Source organism: Panthera pardus, unplaced genomic scaffold (assembly GCF_024362965.1).
Source record: "Panthera pardus isolate Hobbes unplaced genomic scaffold, ASM2436296v1 HiC_scaffold_25, whole genome shotgun sequence".
Lineage (NCBI taxonomy): Eukaryota > Metazoa > Chordata > Mammalia > Carnivora > Felidae > Panthera > Panthera pardus.
Window position 1 is genome coordinate 41,698,498 of NW_026526821.1, and position 19,194 is coordinate 41,717,691.

At 44.3% G+C, this 19,194-nt stretch overlaps 1 protein-coding gene across 11 annotated transcripts in view; it reads right to left on the minus strand.

The window, feature by feature from the left end:
• Positions 1 to 19,194, minus strand: part of KIF16B (kinesin family member 16B) — a 288,842-nt gene that overhangs the window by 87,939 nt on the left and 181,709 nt on the right. For 3 of the 11 annotated variants that reach the window (XM_053890449.1, XM_019462503.2, XM_019462500.2), the window contains exons 18-23: positions 14,219 to 14,251; positions 13,818 to 13,871; positions 11,087 to 12,445; positions 7,248 to 7,400; positions 5,272 to 5,368; positions 4,230 to 4,280 (exon numbers count right to left, since the gene is read on the minus strand). In XM_053890449.1, the coding sequence (XP_053746424.1) occupies positions 4,230 to 4,280; positions 5,272 to 5,368; positions 7,248 to 7,400; positions 11,087 to 12,445; positions 13,818 to 13,871; positions 14,219 to 14,251 (1,747 nt within the window). Of the gene's footprint in view, positions 1 to 990; positions 2,859 to 4,229; positions 4,281 to 5,271; positions 5,369 to 7,247; positions 7,401 to 11,086; positions 12,446 to 13,817; positions 13,872 to 14,218; positions 14,252 to 19,194 lie in introns of all 11 variants that reach the window. The other 8 variants (XR_002083779.2, XR_002083781.2, XR_002083782.2 and 5 more) reach the window with 7 other exon arrangements.

Consider the following 19,194-nt stretch of genomic DNA (forward strand, 5'->3'; position numbering starts at 1 on the left):
GGACAGAAATATAAAAGCTCGGAGAAAGTCCTGGCATGTGGGGGGGCATGTGGCATAGGGGGAAGGGTAGTCAAAACTAAACCAACAAGTAAGGAGTTGAAAGCACATAGGTTGGAAAGCAATAGTCAAAAAGTCTGAAAGGAGGAAGGAAAAGGCAATTAACTGAGGAAGAAGACACCGCAGGGCATGTGGTGCTGTCTCCATTCCATGTATTATAGTGAGAGGAGGGTATTTTAAATCCCTGGGTCCTTCCAGGAAGCTTGATGCATTACTAATGTGCTCTGCTACAGAGCTGTCCTAATCATGGCTAAAACGGAGGATGTCAGTGAAGGTCACTGCCAACCGGGCACTTTTTCAAGCAGCACAAATTAGCCTGCCGGAATCCAGCAGACACAGACAGATTCCAAGCCACCCTACTAGAAGTCGACATGAAGCCAAAAACAATCAGAAATGCTTTAATCACCTAACAAATAATGAGGCAGACCCAAATTTACAAGGCTGAGGTTCAAGAAAAGGAAGCAGGGTGGTGATAAAGATATTTTATCAGTGCTCTGCTACCCCCCGCCTTTTTTTTTAATTGTACATACTTAACATATTTACATTTTCAATTTTAGAGGTCTGTATTTTTCTAGTGTCAAATCAGTTAGCTACACAGAGCCTTTCCGGGTCTTTGACTATTCTCATAATGTTCATTTTATTAAAAATCTCAAAAAATATGCCAAGTATTTTTATAAGTTTCCTCCTGAGAGCCTTGTCAAGTGTGCGATGAGCCACAGAGCCTCATCCTGAGAGCTGAGGGTCAGTTTCCAGACCTCGGGTGCCATGTTCTGACTGCCCTCAGGGCACGGCATGCCAGGGAACAAATGGACGTTCTGGGCTCCTTCAAAGTGCTCAGCTGGGCTATTTCTTGAATCTGATGGGAGTCTGAGTTTTTCTGGGAAGACAAGTTGGACGGTTGACAAGGTTTCCTTCTCTGGAACAACGACATACCTGAATTCGCTTAAAGCACGACATCTGGTCACATCAAAATGTGCTCGTGGAGAAGGTGTGTTTAGAGACTGAGTGTGGGGATAGAAAACTCGATCTTCCCTCAAAAGGGCAATGTGGGTGTTCAGAAGGACTAACGACTGGAGGTTGTCTTGGCCGGGGTCACCCTCGACTCTGACTGTCGTGTAGAGCAGTAACTGTACCTCTGCCAGAGAGGGGATGTTGACTTCCATATTTCCATGAAGAAAGTAAATCATGTCAACCAAGGTATCCTGGAATCTGGATGATAACCGAACACCGTCTGCCAAAACTAAATCAGGGATTTCTGCTTTCCAGTCAAGAGAAAGCTGAACCAGATCTTGTTGGAACAAAGGGTGATTAGTGCGGACAGCAGCATCAAACTCGGGCATCAGGACACACAGGAGGTCACTGCAAATCTGTTGACAGAGGGTTTTGCTGTAACTAAATACGGTGAGCAGGAGACTCTCTGCAGAGCCCAAGAGTCTAATGCTCTGCCCACCAAAGCCGACTTGGATTTCCTCTAGTCCAGAGAGAGGCAGAGCATGAAAAATGCACATTGAGGCTGAAGGGTTATCTGACAGAACCAAAGCATATAGCATGGAATGAAGCAGAAGCAAACATGCTGGCTGAGGGTCAGGTTCTGTGCAGTTAGCAACAGCAAGCCAGTAAACACCTTTGACTTCCTTTATGTCACCTGAGAGTTCTGGTATGGAACAAGCCACGTGCTCAAGAAAGTCTTTTAGAGGCTGCTCCTGAAGTTTCAGCATCTGGGCTGGGAATCGCAAAAGAGTCTGCTTAAATGCGGGTCTCCTTCTAGAATCTTCAGATTCTAGGTGCAGCACTGAGCTTGCGGAGGAGTCTGGGGATCCTGCAGCAGCAGAGGCAGCAGTGAGGCCTGGTGCTCTGAAAGGCATGGTGCCCTCTGCTGGCCTGGCGGCTCCTGCCTCTTCAGGATCGCCGCTGCCAGCCTGAGCTTCTCTGGGGAAAGAATAAGGCTCTGATGACGCCTGCTGTGACTTCAGGGGCGTGTCCAGGGGAAAGTGTTTCAGAAATGGTAGTCTTCTGATAAATGTCATCACATGGGAGGTGAGCCCCCTGGGGTCACACAGGTTCCCTATATGCCCGGCTTGGCGGATCACCTCTGTGCCAGCCTGTAGCAGGTGACTGCTGGTATCTTTATAAAGGTCTGCCAGCCTGTGGTAAAAACAGCCCAACCCGCTGTTTCCTTCTGTCCTGATATTTATCAGGGACTGTGGAGAGTTAGCTTTTTTAGCATCTAACTCTCTCTCGACTTGCTGCTCACCACAAAACTTCCCAGCGGGTGCATGCTGAGGAACGCTGTGGGAGGCACCCTCCTCACCAGAAACCGTTTCAGAGAGGACCAAGCAGAGTAACTTGCTTTGCCTGGTCTGCTTGCTTCCATTATGTAGAGGCACTTCTTGGGACAAATCTTGCAGCAAAGTCCAGCTAGACTCGATTCCCAAGTTGTGTTTATCTTTACGAGTCATCAGATCACTGAGATGTTCGGACCGATGCTGATGTTTTGTGTCACTGGTGTTACTTTCGTTAAGAAATGTGATTTCAGGTAGACTGAAACGTTTTGGTTGGAAACAGCCTGCACACTCAGGATGACCGTATCCACGATCACTGTTCTGCCACACCTTGTGTACGGAGGACCGATGTCTTCGCTGGTGGGCTCTCTCGCACGATGCTGAGGAGGGAGCAGGAGACGCCGAGACGCTCTGTGTCGTGGGAGGACCCGGATGGTTGTTCCAATCCACCTCCCTCCCCTCTTCTCTGCCGGAAGGGCCAGTGACATCTCTGGGCAGCAGCGGGGCAAGATACCTTTTCTGTTCAAGATGTCAAAAACAGTTGAAATGGGGGTTGGCAGCACATTTTGCAAATCTTTTTGCACATGAAGATTCCTGCAGTCATTGGTTTCATTGTGTAGATTAATGCAGAGGTTAAATCGAAAGCCTAAGCTATTCATATTGATTGATACATGATTTAAGAATGGATGATCTGATTCACACACAGGACATCAATTTCCATATTATTTATCTTACAAATTGCCAAGTGTTTGAAAGAAATATGTTGTGCGGGATTGATCCACAGTATCCACTTCTTGGTCTAATATTTCAATTGCTCCAAAATAAATCCTAAGATCTTTGACTCAATTTGCGAAAGGTCAGATTTAGTTGTGAAAATAAGTCCATGACTGTATGTCCAAAATGTAAAAGCAATCAGGGCACACTTAATGAAAATCAGATGACAGGGCCAAAAGGAAATTGACAAGTATTTCAACCTCAGTCATATTTCTCTTGCCTCTTGGTTCACTTCGTGGGAATCTTTAATTATACCTGCCCTGGTTAGACTGCTGTGACCAGAGCTACGAACCAGCACTGTGAAAGGCTTCCCCGCTACAGGCCAGGCACAGTGGACACAAAGAAATAACAGGCAACGTCCTACACTTCACAAGGTTATCTGCTAGAGAGAAGGATGTCTAGAGGAAGACAATGTCATTACTGGACCACCGGGGTGGAGGTGTGGCAGTGGCCAAAGTCAGCTAAGCCTCCTGTGGGGCACCCAGCCCTTCACCTCTTGTTCTCTGTTCTGTAATATATGGGCGCCATCTGTAAGACTTCTACCACCTAGTTTTGTTTTGTTTGTTTTTGTTTTGTTTTGTTTTTTAATTTAGGAATGTATGGGAAGGACAGGTCCCTCAGTGGAAGAAAATACTACAAGTAAAACCTTACAAATCGTATGCCCAAATAAACCTTGGTTTGACAATCCACCAGAGAAATAAGCTAATCAACTGAGAGTATGTCCTTTGTACTACTGCCAACTCACAGTCCATAAAATGAGCAGGGTTTTTAAAACATTGAGAAGTGTTCAGTTTCATTTCCAAACCCCATATCTGATTCTGATTATATAATTTGCCTTTTAAATGCAGACCAGGAGAAAGGATACTGTTACAAATGAAAAACTGGGCAAGGAGCCTCCACCACAGTTACATGCCATTCAAATAAAGTCCAAGCAGTTTTCAACCTGCAGGATTCCGTTTAATTTTAAGTCCATATAATAGCTTGCCTTCCCTATTAGCCATTAATCTCACTGGGACTTCAAAATTCTAATTACACAACCAAACATTAAGAAAATTTAATCACACGAGCATGCCATAATTTAAGGCGACCTTATCAATCTGAAAAATCATTACCTACCTCATATTTTAGCTTACGTTGAATGGTGCCATTGTGGAGTTTCTCATTATCCTGATAAGAAAATAAAAAGCCCTCTATATTAAATTATAGCTTGTTCATAGAGGGAAAAGAAACTGATTTGATTAGAAATATTTATGGGAACAAAATTCTAAAGAAACATACTTGCTCAACAATGACATCCCTTCTATAGAATTTATATTCCCAAGGTAAGTATGACTCTATCGCTCTATCTGCCTGTAAGGGAACTGAAGCATCTATTCCTAATCTTAAAATTCTAAGAATAATATGAACATATTAAATAAAATTCAATAAATTAAATAAATGAAATAAAACTTCCTTAGGACCCTTATTAACTTGAGGAATAGGAATGAAATGTTTCTATTTTGATAAAAATCAACATCGCAAATACGTATCTTCTCAAAAGCAAAATTATATATCTACTCAGGATAATTTATCAAGCAAAATTAAATACTTAAGGAAATTGGTTGTATTTTTTGGAGAAAACGGAAAAATGTTACATGTAGAATCTTTATAAGTCAAAGTAAATAAAGCATTTTAGTAGACTCTATATTCAGTTAAGAATTCCCCCAGAAGTACAAAATTCTTAAATAAACAAAGTTTCTCTTGAACCAATACTATTTATAACATGTTAAGCTCCACCCAAGCTATATTTAATTTTTAGAGAACATTCTGCATCTCAGTTTTCTCACTGAGAAACAATAATAAGGGGGCCCATCACCACTACCTCCACCAACTTATGGAGAGGTCACCTTGAAAACTAATGATGGGGTGCATGGGTGGCTCAGTCGGTTAAGCATCCGACTTTGGCTTGGGTCATGATCTCATGAGTTCGAGCCCAGCGTCGGGCTCTGTGCTGATACCTCAGAGCCTAGAGCCTGCTTCAGATTCTCTGTCTCCCTCTCTCTCTGTCCCTCCCCAACTCATGCTCTGTCTCTGTCTCTCAAATACAAATAAACATTAAAAAAAAAAAAAACTTAAAAAAATAAAACAAATGACTGATGGCTTGGCTCCCTCAGCTCACCCTCGCCACATCTGCAGATGCACTGCTATCCTCGCCAATCACGCGATGCAAGTCCTGAAGTCGTCGTTGGACTTCTTCTTCAATGTAAGCACTGATCCTGCAAACAACAGAGATGGGGGAGGTGGCACTTAAAGATTTCTAACCACAGAGGGCATCTGAGACCCTCAGTTTACTACGCCCTTCAAAAAGAGGTGCTCTCTCATTCTAAACATCAAACATAACAACTCGGGACCTTGACCATTTTTCTACTTTCTAAGAAATGCAGTGCCATGTGTTCATGATCTGGGTTTTCTCCAAACAAGAGAGAAGTGGACTAATAACAGAATCTTGAGAATACAAGGGAGACGACATGATCCCATCCACATCTCTCCTGGCTCTCCTTGGTGGAACCCCTGCAACAGGAGAATCGCAGATGCTGGCTTCAGAAGGCTCCACGGCCTCAGACCAGACTCTGAAAACCCACACTTCATTCACCAAGCCTCAGTTTCTTCACATGGAAAATTGTGAGTGTTATTTCTCATATCATAAAGTCATTTAAGAGGATTAAAGGGGAGGGGGAGAGTGGGCACAATCTCTATGAATCTTCACTATTCCAAGGGAACAATGGCTTGAATTGTTTCTGCTCCATCGTGTCTCTCCATAGGCACCTGGCTGTGAGAAACCACATTTTAAAGGCCCCTCTACCTTTCAAACTGCCTGGCATGTGGCCAAGACAGTGGAAGCAAGAAACAGTTGATGATTGAGGCAGTTGTCAACTAAATATATGGTACCCTAGAGAATGGAGGTGAACGTGTATGAAGTACAACCATCCACCCAGAGAAACCAGGAAGAGCGAAGAATTTTAGTTCCAGCTAAAATCTTTCTAGTGGCTCAGACTGCCCACATGGAAGGCTTGCTTAGCTCCAGACTCTCCCTCCCCCATACAGACACCGATTAGATGGATTATTTAAAATTAACTGTTTTGCATGTTTATTTCTTAGCACACTAAAAAATAATCTGGTTTCATCTTTCTAAGCACATGTGCACTCCTAGAAACATCTTGGTACTATGAACCATGCCTTGATGATTTCCTGAAATGTTAGGCAAAGAGATTAATATTTTAAGTAAAAGAGCACAGAAGAATGGATAATAAAATGCAGTAGTTACCTTTCAATACTGAAAGAAAAATCGTGTGCAGCTGACCCAGAGCCAAGGGCACTTACAAATGAATTACTTCTCTGGACCTTTTACTTAGAGTTTAAACTAGCCCCACTGAAGATGCAGACCTTTTAAGGGGCCACAGAGGCTCATACCATTCTTAATACATTTTGATATCCAAATACATGTCACCTACTGCCCAGGGCTCATGACCGCCCAATTTGAAATCTCCCCAAGACACAGCTGGAGTTGACGAAAATAATCCACTTTCTTATAGGCAAAGAATGATTAAGTCAACTTATCTGAAAGCTCTAAGTCACAGAGCAATTTACAATACCACTCAAGTTGAAAACCATTTTACTATAGTAACATCAGGTATATATGCTATTCATGACCATTCCAAATATACTGGTACAGTTTTTGTAACAGACTTCATCTATTTGTAATTAATGACTTCATAAATTAACTGTCAGCACAAGGTCCTTCTTCTTGGTATGGTTCAATTAACTCTACTTCTTTGCTCTTCTCAGCCTGGCCTTGGTTCACTCCTTTCTAGATGACGTGGTTTCCCTGGACCTTCCAATTCTACCTTCTCACACAACACTACTCTAAAATGCCTTGGATTTGGGTGGCCAGTCCTCAGATCTTTGGTTCCCTTCAAATGATACCTCTCCCCCCAGGCAATAAATTTATGGAGACAAAGTATACATATCTCAGAGACACCTATCACTAGTCACCTCTGATAGATCCCTTCACATGTACACTGGACAATACAAGGTACAGTGAGTCATTAAACCACATGGCAAATATAAGTTTGGCATCAGTTTAATGTCCAGTACCTGGCATCCATTAGAGGGACCAGGTGAGATTTTTCAGCACTGGATGGCAAGCTGGAAGAAGGAAGCTTCCCCTCCATGGTCCCACGATGCCCCTTTTGAACACCATCAACCTCACAGATCTTCTGCTTCAACTGCTGGATTTCATGCTCTAATCTACAGAGATGGGAGTTACATGAATTCATTCATGAACAGTATTTCCGGAGCATCTTCACTGGGTGAGACATTGTTCTTGAAACCATGGGGGATCTAGACACTTTTTGCAAAGAGCTTTACCTTCTAGTAGTAAAAGTGCCACATATGCATCAGACAAGGTATAAGGGGATAACGAGCCATGAGAAGGATTCAGAACAATGCTTCAGGTGTTCAAAAGTTGGAGAGAGTTTAATTATCAAGGGCAAAGATATTCCCACGGTGCTGAGCCAATCCTCTGAGGTAGATGTACAGGATTCTGAGCCCCCTACCCCTGCCTCAACAAAACAGTTGGTCTTTGACCACATATGGGGATCCCCCTACATACCTCTGTTTGACAAAAGAGATCTATGCTTTAAAGAATTTTTAACCACCACCAACCCGAGGAGGATCTGCATGGTCAAGGCAGTTCTAAGTTGAATCTTCAGAGGCCCATAGGAATTTGGGCATTTGGAGATGAGGGTTAAGGGCTCTCCAGGTACAAAAAGCAATATGAACAAAGGCCTAAGTCACAAAAACTAGGAATCCACTTTGGCTAAGGCAGAGGGTGTGGGAAAGGGAAACAGGAGAGAGACCTAGGAAGGCAAGGTGGGTATCTTGAGAAATTAAACCACTGTAGAAACAAACACTTATTTCCAATGATAAATGATACATCCAATATGAGGTCAAGTGTGTGTAAGCTCATTCTCCTGCTGGCCCGGGTATGCTTGGATCCAGGGCCAGGAGGCTAGAGGGCCAAGCTTGCCAGTAAATTTGGCCCAGGAAACATAGGCGCTACAGCTCCCTCACTGTGTGAACTAAGGCGAGTTAATGAAATCTGGGCCTCAATTTTTTCATACGCCAATCTGAAGAGTCAACTAGTCTAAATTCCTTCAGTCCCAAACTTCAAGGATTCTAGCTTCAGATGCTGGCACAGCATGATCCTACCAGCTCTCTGGTGTTACCAACAGCAATTTGATGGACCTACATGAAAGCCAAGTTCTCAACTCGCAGGGATGTGATTACAACGTCACCAGGGTCAGCACTCATGGGTTCCATGGAGGTAATGCCCAGCCTAACTCAGCCATTCATCTGTCTGCTGATGAGCAAGTACTTACTAAGCATCAACTTCCACAGCATGTAGTCTTTTCAAAGGAGGAAGAAAAATGCATAAACATTGACATCAGGGGCCAGTTGGTGGGCCAAGAACAAGGGAACAATATTAATACAAAGTCTTAGAGATGGTAAGGAAAACGAGCCAGATATAAGCAAGTAACTGCCAACATTTATAGTTAAGATGACATGTACCAGAGTCGGTCAAAGACATCTTTCAGGAGTGGGGCAGTGGAAAAGATACCACAGAGCAAAGGGGTTGTTGGCATGGGGTCCTGAAGCCCCAACAGGATTTCTATGGGTGGCAAGGGAAGCAGGGTGTCCCAGGAAAGGATTGTAGCACATATGAAGACAAGAGGACGACGTGGCTCAGAGTGGGCTGGTGAGTAGACCTGCCACTTTCTAACTGCGTGACACTTGTCCCCAATGACTATATAACCACTGGGTGGAAAAGATGGCAGAGAATGGATTAAATCTTGCTCATAAGGAAGCCAACAAGGAAAGCCAAGTTCAGTGCACTGTTGTCTAAGCTAGTTCTACTTGAATTTAAAATTTCACACTTGTGGGATTTCACAAGCGGCCGACTCAGGCCGCACGGCAGGCCCTGGCTTAGCTGTGAGAACCCAGAGAGATAATAACACACAAAACCAACACCCACAGAAAGCTGCAGTAGCATCACAGCCAGAGCAAAGAGCTCAGAATTTGTTGGCCTGAATTAGGTCTTAGCAAAGTCTACTCCATCAAAACACATGAAGCCAAAAGCATCCTTTGTGTGGCTTCTGGAGGAACGCTGACATCAGGAAATCACTTCCCTGGAAATCACAATACTGTATCTGCTATAATAGAGTATTAATACTAATGGCCAGGGAGTGAAGCTGGTTGACAAAAGCCAGGGACATCAAGCTAAAAGCCCACGTGGCATTCTCACTGCACACTGCAGGATATAAATTGAGAGCGTGCCCTCCACTACTTTAAATTTCCTGGGGCTGGAGCTTTGTCCGGCAATTTCATTTACATAACATACCTGCAATCATTTTCTTAAAACTCCAACCTATTTCTCCGAAGTAATAGCATTATGGTTTTTGATTGTTATTTCTTGCTGTTTTGCCAGAGGGAATTACCAGAGAGCAAAGGTAAATAGAACCCACAGTATAAGCAGATCATTTGAAAGGGAGGTTGTCCCAACCTGTTCAGGCAAGATGATGGAGAGAGGCTCCAGCCTCAGGTCTTGCTTTGTCGTTAGTATGGATCCTTGGCGTCTGCCAATATCAAGCTGGGCTCCTACAAGCCAGCCGACTGGGCTTCGGTTGCAGCCCCTCTGGAGGCGCTGTGGGTGCCTGGAATGCTGGAGAGGGGGCAGCGGTCCAGGCCCTCCAACCTGGGCTTCAGGTAAGATCTCAACCGACCAAGGGGTCTGGAGCTAAAGAAAATGCACAGGCCCCTGGTCTCCTCCGCCCTCTTGTAAGAGGACACACTGAGGCCCAAAGATCAAAGAGCCTGCTGAGGCCAGCCAGGCAGGAACGGGGTGGGCCAGGGTATGAAAGCTGGACAGGACAACAAAGCGGGTGATGTCTGCACACCAGGCAGACTACCGACTTTCTGGGAGTCTTGGCATCACGTCTGCTGGGCTACCAGAAAAAAGTGTTCTTGACTTCATGCACTTATTCCTTCTGAGAATCTACCGTGTGGGAAGCGTGGTGACAGGGAATGGGTGGGAGAAGATAAATACTCTTTCTTTACCATGAAAATAGTGCCAGTTCCTAGTTTTATTTTTCATAACACCAAAAGTAACATGAGTAAATCATCACCACACGTGCTTGAATATACCGCTCGCTGTGTTCATGAATCACCTGGAGAATTTTGTTTGTTTAGCAGTTTCCTTTTTAATACAGAATCCTGGGGCCTCCTTCAAATACTGTGAATCAGGAAGGGAAGGAAAAGGGCTATTTTTCAGTTTCCCAACAGGGGTGGAAATCAGCACCTGCTCTGTGTGGTCTGTGACCGAAGGGATGATGCTGTATTGTAACTAGTGCTGGTCACAGAGAAGATGTTAGGCCCAGGGTGAGGGTGAAGCGGGGAATAGGGGAGGGTAGGAAAAATTCTGAGGAGGGAGGGTCGGGGGAGGGGGGGCGAGAAGGGGAGGACAGAAGGAAGAAAGGAGGGAGGAAGGGAAGGGAAAGAGAAAAGGGAGGGGAGGGGAGGGGACAGAAACAGGGGAGGGGGCAGGCTGGAAGCAGTCGTATTTATCAAATATGACAATATTCGTATTCCATAGGTCAGTGGAGTCATAGACAAGGGCTCTGGTTTTGTTTGAGTGTTTTTTTCAATGGCATGCCAATGATTCTCAGATGAGGATCCTAAGGAGCAAGAAAATGTGGCGGGGGGGGGTGCTTTTCTCAGCTTTGGTTGGAACACAAGCGTTGGCTGGTGTATCAGTGAACACACAGGCGAACAGAATCACTTTTTTAGAAAGACAGAGAGACGCACACCTTGAGGGGGTGGAAAACACACCACCTTTGGCACCTACGGTGTGCCGTGCTCTCCCTGTCCAGCCTCACCTCTCCCGGTCCTTCTCCAGGGCTTCCTGCTCAGCTTCCAGGCTGGCCCGGAGGCCGGACTGCTCGCTGCTGCTGCTGTTCAGGGTGGCCAGTCTCTGCCTCTGCTCCTCGATCTCCAGGCCCAGGGTGGAGCGCCTCTGCAGGGCCCAGTGCCTCCTCTCCAGCCTGGCCACGGCCCGCTCCAGCGCCTCGCGCTGCTGCTTCTCCCGCGACTCGAGGATCTCCTTTTCCTTCTTCCTCACTTTTTCTTCCTGACGGGCGATGTTGGCAGTGAACTCAAAGGTGGCTTGGAGCTTCTGCAGCTGGCTCGCGTTGGCCTGGTACTGAGCGAGCTGTTCCTCTTTTTCTTCCATTTCTTTTTCTACTTGATAAAGAGTGTTGTCTAAGCCGAGAGGACCTCTGTCAAGGATTTCAAACGCTCTCTGCTTTTCCTCCAACAGGGTTGGCAAATGATGCTGCAGGAGGTACTGGAGCTGGCGTTCCTTATACTGCAGCCTGTATTCCGCGGGCTTTATCTTCTCGAGGATTTGAGCCGCCTGGGTGACGTGTGTGACACCCTCGGCATCTTTCTCCCACACTCTGAAGTCATCTTCGTTTGCAGACTTTAAACGCTCCAGGAGTTCTTGTTCCTCTTCGACTTCTTTTCTCAGGAGGTCCTTCTGCTGAACCAGGTCCTTCTCCAAGTTGGCCAGCTTGACCAGCTGCCTTCTCTTGAACTCCAGGAAACGCAGCTGAGCCCGTTCTGACTCCTCGCCGTCGTCCTCCCCTTCAGCCCGGGCCTCCTTCACCCGCAGGAGGGCCTCCCGGATGCCCTCCAGGTCCCTCCTCTCCTCCTCCACCCGCTGCACCTCCCCTCGCTGGAGGAGCCGGCTCATCTCCCGCTTCTGGCGCAGCTGCTCCTCTAGGTGCACCACGAGCACAACCTGCTCCTTCTCCTGCTCCTCCAGCCTCTTCTTCTCCAACTCGAGCTTGGCGTACTGCTCGTCCTTCTCCTTCTTGAGGCGGTCCAGCTCTCGAAATATCTGGATCTTCTCGGCCTTCTCGTTGTTGTTGAGCTCCTGGAGCCGCTGGAGCTCTTCTTTGACTCGGAGAAAGCTCTCCTCCTCCTGCTTCTTCTTCTGCAGCTCGATTTCCTGCTGCTCCCGCAGCCTTTCCTCTTCGAACTTTTCCTTCTCGGCAAGCAAATCCTTCAGCTTGCTCTCGATGTGGAAGCTGCGGCGTTTGAGGCTCTCCTCCTGCTTGCGGATCTGCAGCTGGACAATCTCTGTCTCCTTGCGCTGAGTCTCCACCTCCTGCTGCATCCGCTCCAGTTCTGCCTTATCTGACTTCTGCTTTTCTTCCATTTCTTCTATGAGTTTCCTGAAATGCCAAACGTTGACCCATCATCGTCTGCTCGCTACATACGAATGGTGCTCGAACTTTTCCCTACCTGAAATGTTCTGAACATGGACACGTGCCACAAAGTCAGGCCCTTCACTAAAATAAAAAGTGGGGGGAACTGCTTTCCTTTTCATTTCCGGCAGCACACTGCTTAGCTTTTTCACTCTGTAACTGTCCAACATATCATTTGCCTAATCTCCTGAAGTCGCCTCTGATATCATTTCTTTGTAGAGTCTATAAGCATAATGTGTTATGCATGATATAATTTTAAAAGCCCCCTGAGCTCAAAGAGAAAGAACCGTGCCCAATTTAAATTTAAATGTGAATAATGTTATTCAGCCCAATGGCTAAAACTCAATAGAAATTCAGTTACAAAATGACATTAAATAAAAATGCTTATGCTGTCCTCAACTCATTGGGGTCAAATATCAAAGTCAAGATAATCGACAGTTCATTGTTGCAGCTCAAATAACCGCATGCTATTTAGCATTTAATCACTAGTTTAGGACAAATGATAATCACCAAATGGCCCCAAATATTAGTTTATTAACACATAACACTGAGAATAACAGGAGTCTCCATAGAAAACTGAGATGCATGATTTCAGGGGTTACATGTCATGCTTGGTCTATAGCATTCTAAACTCCAGGTTCCAGAAAATAAATATCCAATTTACAGATTTTCTCTGGCCTTTAGTTTCTACTCTAATATATAACCTTACTCTGTTTCTTGGCTCGTTAAACAGGATGAGGGTGGGGAGAAGGAGAAAATACTTAAGTTTTATCAGATAATTATATTCAGAACATATAAAAAAAAACCTCTCCCAATCAGCTAAAAAAATCACACACACACACACACACACACACACACACACACACACACACACGAGAAAAGTGGGCCAAGAATTTAAAGCAGCAAATTATAGAAGGGAAATATAAATGGCCAAATAACATAAGCAAAGATGTTTAAAAGGGGAGGAGATATAAGGAAGGGGAACTGTCATTCTTTTTGGCTTTTTAAAACCTCAGGCGATAATCACTAAGGGGGATATGCTTTTAGATTAAACATAAGTATACATTTAGCGTATTAAATGTAACGAGTGTATGAAATTTGCCTACTGACTCTATTCCCACTTTGTCCCAAGTATTTGAAGATGTACTGTTTTCAAAACATTCAAACATGAGGTAAAACTAACCAGCTAGAGAAATGACCTGCAGTCATTAAACACGTAAATACTTGACACAGAGCCAGAGCAAGGTAGTGAAACAGACTTGAAGAAATCCGTCTGGAGCAGTAATGCAAGAATCCACAGACTACAGTAGTGTTAAAACCCGTACCCCACATGGCTTACCTTTTACTTTCTAATTTTTCAAGTTCTTCGCGCTGTTGCCGCTCAAATTCAAGTCTAATAAAAATCAAATGAAAATGAGTCACTTTTCAGAAACAGCTTTTCTCTCTCATTCTCTGTATATAGTTGCATATTAGAAAGAGCATCCATTTTTTAAGCATTATTTTTAATTACAATGGATTAGCAATTTAAAATGTTTTCTTTGCTCTGTGACTATGATTAGAAATTAGACATTCTTCTGGGTGCTGGCATTCAGGCTTGAAAAGAACATATTTGACCTGAAGGAAAACAAACAAAGCACGAATGTATTGAAAAAGCAGGGTTAAAGGAAACTTCTAAATGATAAGCATGTCTACTCCATGCAGCTTAATCACTGATGAGTATATAAAATAGAGAATCTCTACCTTAGACAGATGGGTCCTTTTATAGGGAAAAGACTGCCAGAGAGGTGAGAGACAAAGAGAGAGAGCACAGACATCAATTAAGAAAAGAATTAACTGGGGGAAACATCAGGAAAAAAGCAGTAAGGTACTTAACAGCCAATAGCCATGCACACATTGAAGTCTCTTTTTATAAATATCGTACTTCCAAAAAATTGCTTGAAGCAAAGACTCCAGGGAGTTAGATGTGTTATGTTTGCAATGTTCCCATCATAATGACAGCACTAATAATAACTGAGTACCAATAATAATTCTGACAGTAGTCAAATTCATATTTTTACTACTTTGTAGATGGTTATAGCGCAGGGAAGTCCACCAAGATCTTCCTATGACTAGTAGTTCTAGGATACAGAAATTACTGGGGGCTACGTAGATTGTAGACAGATTTACCACAGCGTTACCAGAATAAAGGGGGCTAGTCACTGGGAATTTTAAAACAATTTGCTAATCTATTGATAACAAAAGTTGATTCTCCTCAAATACAAGTCTTAATGACTACAAGATTTCACAGTGTGAAATCTTATGAAACTGTAGTTCTTAAACTTCTACATTTTCCTGCTGTGGTAAATGGCAGTTAGAGCTAAAAAGTTCAACTCTGGAAAAATTCATCACAAACTTTCCCGTATGACATGCAAATCCAGACTAGCAAAAGTAACCTTTACAATGAGCTAACAAACATTCCAAATAGATGTGTTACCTATTCATTTGAGCTAACATTGAGAGTAAGATGCCTGGTGTCTTTTATAAGCAGAACTAAGTGCTGTGCTAGGTCGTTTACCCATGTTAGCTTACTTTGTCTTCCCAGCAAACCCTAAAGTTAGCAAAGTCTCTCCATCTTACAGATAAGGAACCCAGAGCTCAGGTATGTGAAACAACTTGCCCAAGGTCATAATGGTGAGATGTAGAAGAGCCAGGATTTGAACCCATGACAGCCTACTCCCAAAACAGCCTCCCTCAATTCATGAGCAATGCTCCAATTTGTGATAGACAATAAAAGATTTAAACCTTCCCTGAAACTTGTCATTTAGGGTTATACATATCCTCCGATCAAATGAAAACAATCTGTAGACTGTAGGCATTGCCATCCATGAGAAATCAATCACATAAATATATATGAAGGGTATTTGCAAGTCCCCAAGCTCAGCACATATGCCATTATACTAAGTAGGGATAAGGTTTCATTAAAGTTAGTATGTGATTGTTCTCTGTTATACAACAATAAACAGAACCTTGAAAATGTTTCCTAGTAGGTATTTTTTAGACTTCAGTACAGTTTAGCCTTCCTAGAAATATTTACATGGTCAAAAAGAATCATTAGATTAAACACTTTCAAAACCAGAGAATTCCCCTAATGGAACTGCCTTTAATCTCTAGTTTTACTTTCTATGAACAGCCCAGTATACCAAGAGTAGACACTGCTCTGACAATGTCACAGGCATGTGGTCCGAAACCAAATGCTCCCCTGAGAGTTGGGAGACCTGGGTTTGAATGAAATCCTCTCACCTGAGGACTGTGTACCAGGGGCAGGTGCTGGGCTAGGCTCTTAGCTGGCAATACCCTTCCTCTGTTCTCCCAACCCTGCCAGGGTGACATGCTTCTCATCCCCATTTTACAGAACAGAAAACTGAGGCTTAGAAAAGTAAGTAGCAGAGGGAGAACTTGAATCCAAGTTTGATACACTAAAACCTGGGCTACTGACCACTGCAATTGTTGCTACTGAGCTGTGTCATCTCAGGAGGTCATAAAATGTGAGTTTTAATATCTTCATCTCTAACATGATGCTCTGAGCACCTACTTTTTTTTTTTTTTATTTTATTGAGCATGGTGCCAGGCACAGGGTGAGGGCACACGAGACATAACAGCCTGTATCAGTGATGTGGTCCCTGCCTCCACAAGACTCCCAGTCTGTGACAGTCAAATAAACACAAGTGAACACCCAACGGGTTGCAAGCCAGGAAGGACACACTGTTATAACATACAAGAGCAGGGTACTGATTCCAAAATTTGGTAGTACCTAGAATCAAGGCAAGCTTCCTGAGGAAACTTATACCTAAGCTGTGCCATTCTTGCTCATTCATGATATAGAAATTCAAGAGAAGCTCAATAAAACCACATCTTGGCTTGCTGTGGGGGAAGCGGCAAGACCCAAAGCCTAATAGAACAACAAGAAGGCAGACGGTGAAGGGCCTTGGAAAGTAAATATTAAGGACTCTGAACTTGATCCTAAAGATGGTGGCAGAGAAGTCCCATGTGATAAGAAAGAAAGAGTTGGGGCGCTGGGGTGGCTTAGTCAGTTAAGCATCAGACTTCAGCTCAGGTCATGACCTTGTGGTTCGTGAGTTAGAGCCCCACACTGGGCTCTGTGCTGAGAGCTCAGAGCCTGGAGCCTGCTTCAGATTCTGTGTGTCTCCCTCTCTCTCTGCCCCTCTTCTACTCATTCTCTCTCATTCTCTCTCTCTCTCTCTCTCTCTCTCTCTCTCTCTCTCTCAAAAATAAACATTAAAGAAAGGAAGAGTCAAAGACGCCCCTCAGGTTTCTGACCGGATTACATAGGAGGTGGGAAAGCAAGAGCTAAAAGGTCTGCAGGTGTGAACACAAGTTCTAGGGACTGTGAGACCATGTATGAGTCATTTAATAATATGTATTGGGATCCACTGAGATGGAGAAGAGCACTGGGGACAGACCAGTGGGGGAGGCAGAAGTCGTAATGGCAGCCACACTAGTGCTAGTACTCATGGTGGCCAAGATGAGGGCAGCAGCCACCGTCCCCTGAAGATTCACTCTATGCCCGGTTCTGAGGACTTCTCATTTAACTCTCGCAATGGCCCTGTGAGGTAGGTGCCGTCATTATCCCATTTGACATGTGAGGGACGGTCATATCACTAGTAAATGGCAGAATCAATCCTGACGCCAGAGCTCACAATTTTTACCTCTTCTCCATCCTGCCTTCGAGAAGGTAAGCCCAATTTCATACATTTGTGGAAGCTAATGACTCCAGAAAGTTCTACTAAATGAGATGTCCAGCAGGCAGGGAGATACATACAAAGGTCTAGCTCTCGGGCCATTGACAAGGACGGAGATACAGACTTGGGATTCACCAGCATCTAGACTGCAACTGAAACCACAAAAGCGGATGAGGTTACCCAGGATGTATGTATGGAATGAGAATAAAGGAGCTTAGTGACAAATCTGGAAGACCGCAGATACCGCAGTGACTGGCAGAGAACGAGGCTAAGGAGCAGTTAAAGACACAGAGAGAAGGTCAGGAAAGAGTGGGCACAGGAAAGCAAAGGGAAGGGAGAAAAGTAGTATGAAATGCTCCAGGAAAGTCAAGTAAGATAGGGCCCAAGGAGAACTCACTGAACTTAGCAACATGGAGGTCACTGGCAAACTTGGAGTGAGCTTTTCTGGGTTTGGGGCCAGACTGCAGTGGACTGGGACTGAATGGGAGGAGAGCAGAGGCTGAACAATAGACAGTGTTCTCAGTAATGTTAGTTATGAAGGGGAAGTGGTAGTTTTAGGAGAATGGGTCCTCATTTTAAAAGCTGGAAGAGACTTGTGCGTATTTAAACCCTGGTATAAACAAGCCAGAAGAGACAGAGTGTAAACAAATTGGGGATAGAGGCCCCTAAGCTGGAATTGGAAGGAAAGGACAGAATGATGGCTAAGAACATGGGCTTTGGAATTAGTCTACCCCAGATCAAATCCTGGCTCCTATAAGACCACAGGACAGTTTTTCTCTAAGCCTTAATTTCCTCATCTGGAACTACACTCGAGAATAAGCTTAGTCCTTGCTGAGTGGAGGATCCAATGGAAGTATATAATGAGCACTTAGCAGTTAACAAATATTAGCTATGAATCCTACAGCATCCATAGTACAGGTAGGAGAAGACAAAGAGCAATTCAGCCATTGAGACAGGAAGGACGGAGGAAAAGACAAAAGCAAAGCAGACATGGGCTTTGGTGGTGGTGTTTCTTAGGACTTCTGTATTCTCTGTGAGGTCAGAAGCAAGGTCCTCTGCTAAGAATAAGGAGGAAGGTGGTGGGGTTAGAGACATAAAGAACATGAAGATTACTAGTAATACCTGAAAAGGCCAATGGGCAAGAGAACTGATAAGGACAACAAACTAAAAGGGGGTGGGTGGGTGGGCATCACTCAAGCCTAGGGATCATTAATTTACAGAGGTGCCCATCTCTGTGTTGACATGGCTTTCTCTCATAGCATTGGGCTGAGATATCAGATACAGGTTCAGGGCAGGGAGAAAATTCAATGGAACCAGATGGGTCTCCAACAAGTGAAAGAACCAAAGGACCATCTGAGGATTTGGGAAGAGGACGGCTCAAGTGTTGGGGATGAAAACTTGACTGGACAGAGAAGTAAGTGGAGATGCGGCAAGTCTTCTTAGAGGTGAAATGAAGAAATCTAAGAAGTCTCCAGGCTGAAGAAGTAAATATGCTTACTTAACCTTAAGTATCCATACGGAATCACCCAAGATAACAGCAGGACTGAAAAAGATGGTGAAGCTTAGAAAGTAAGTTTAGATGACAACAGTAAGGAGGGGCAAAGGCTGGGAGAGGCAGGTGCCATAAGTGAACACATCAGAGCTCTGTGGGGCAGGGGAAGGGTGGTCTGAGGGCAGCTTCAGGGGAACCGGAGTCTCTGGGCTGATGAGAACCCTGGCTCCTCCTTGGTAGAAGTTCTCATTTCAGATTGTGATAAGGAAAGGAAAAGAACTTGGACGAACGGAAGCTGTCAACCTTAGATGTAATGAGGCTGTCTGACCCCTCCTGAAGAGAGGCATCTAATGATATGTAATGTTCTGAGTTAAGAAGTCAAGGAAAGATTCCCATTTGAATTCATAAGGAAGAAGTATGGATTCATTCCTGTGGTCTCTTTCTAAAATGGGAAAAAAAGTTTGACTGCTTTCTACTAAAAGCAA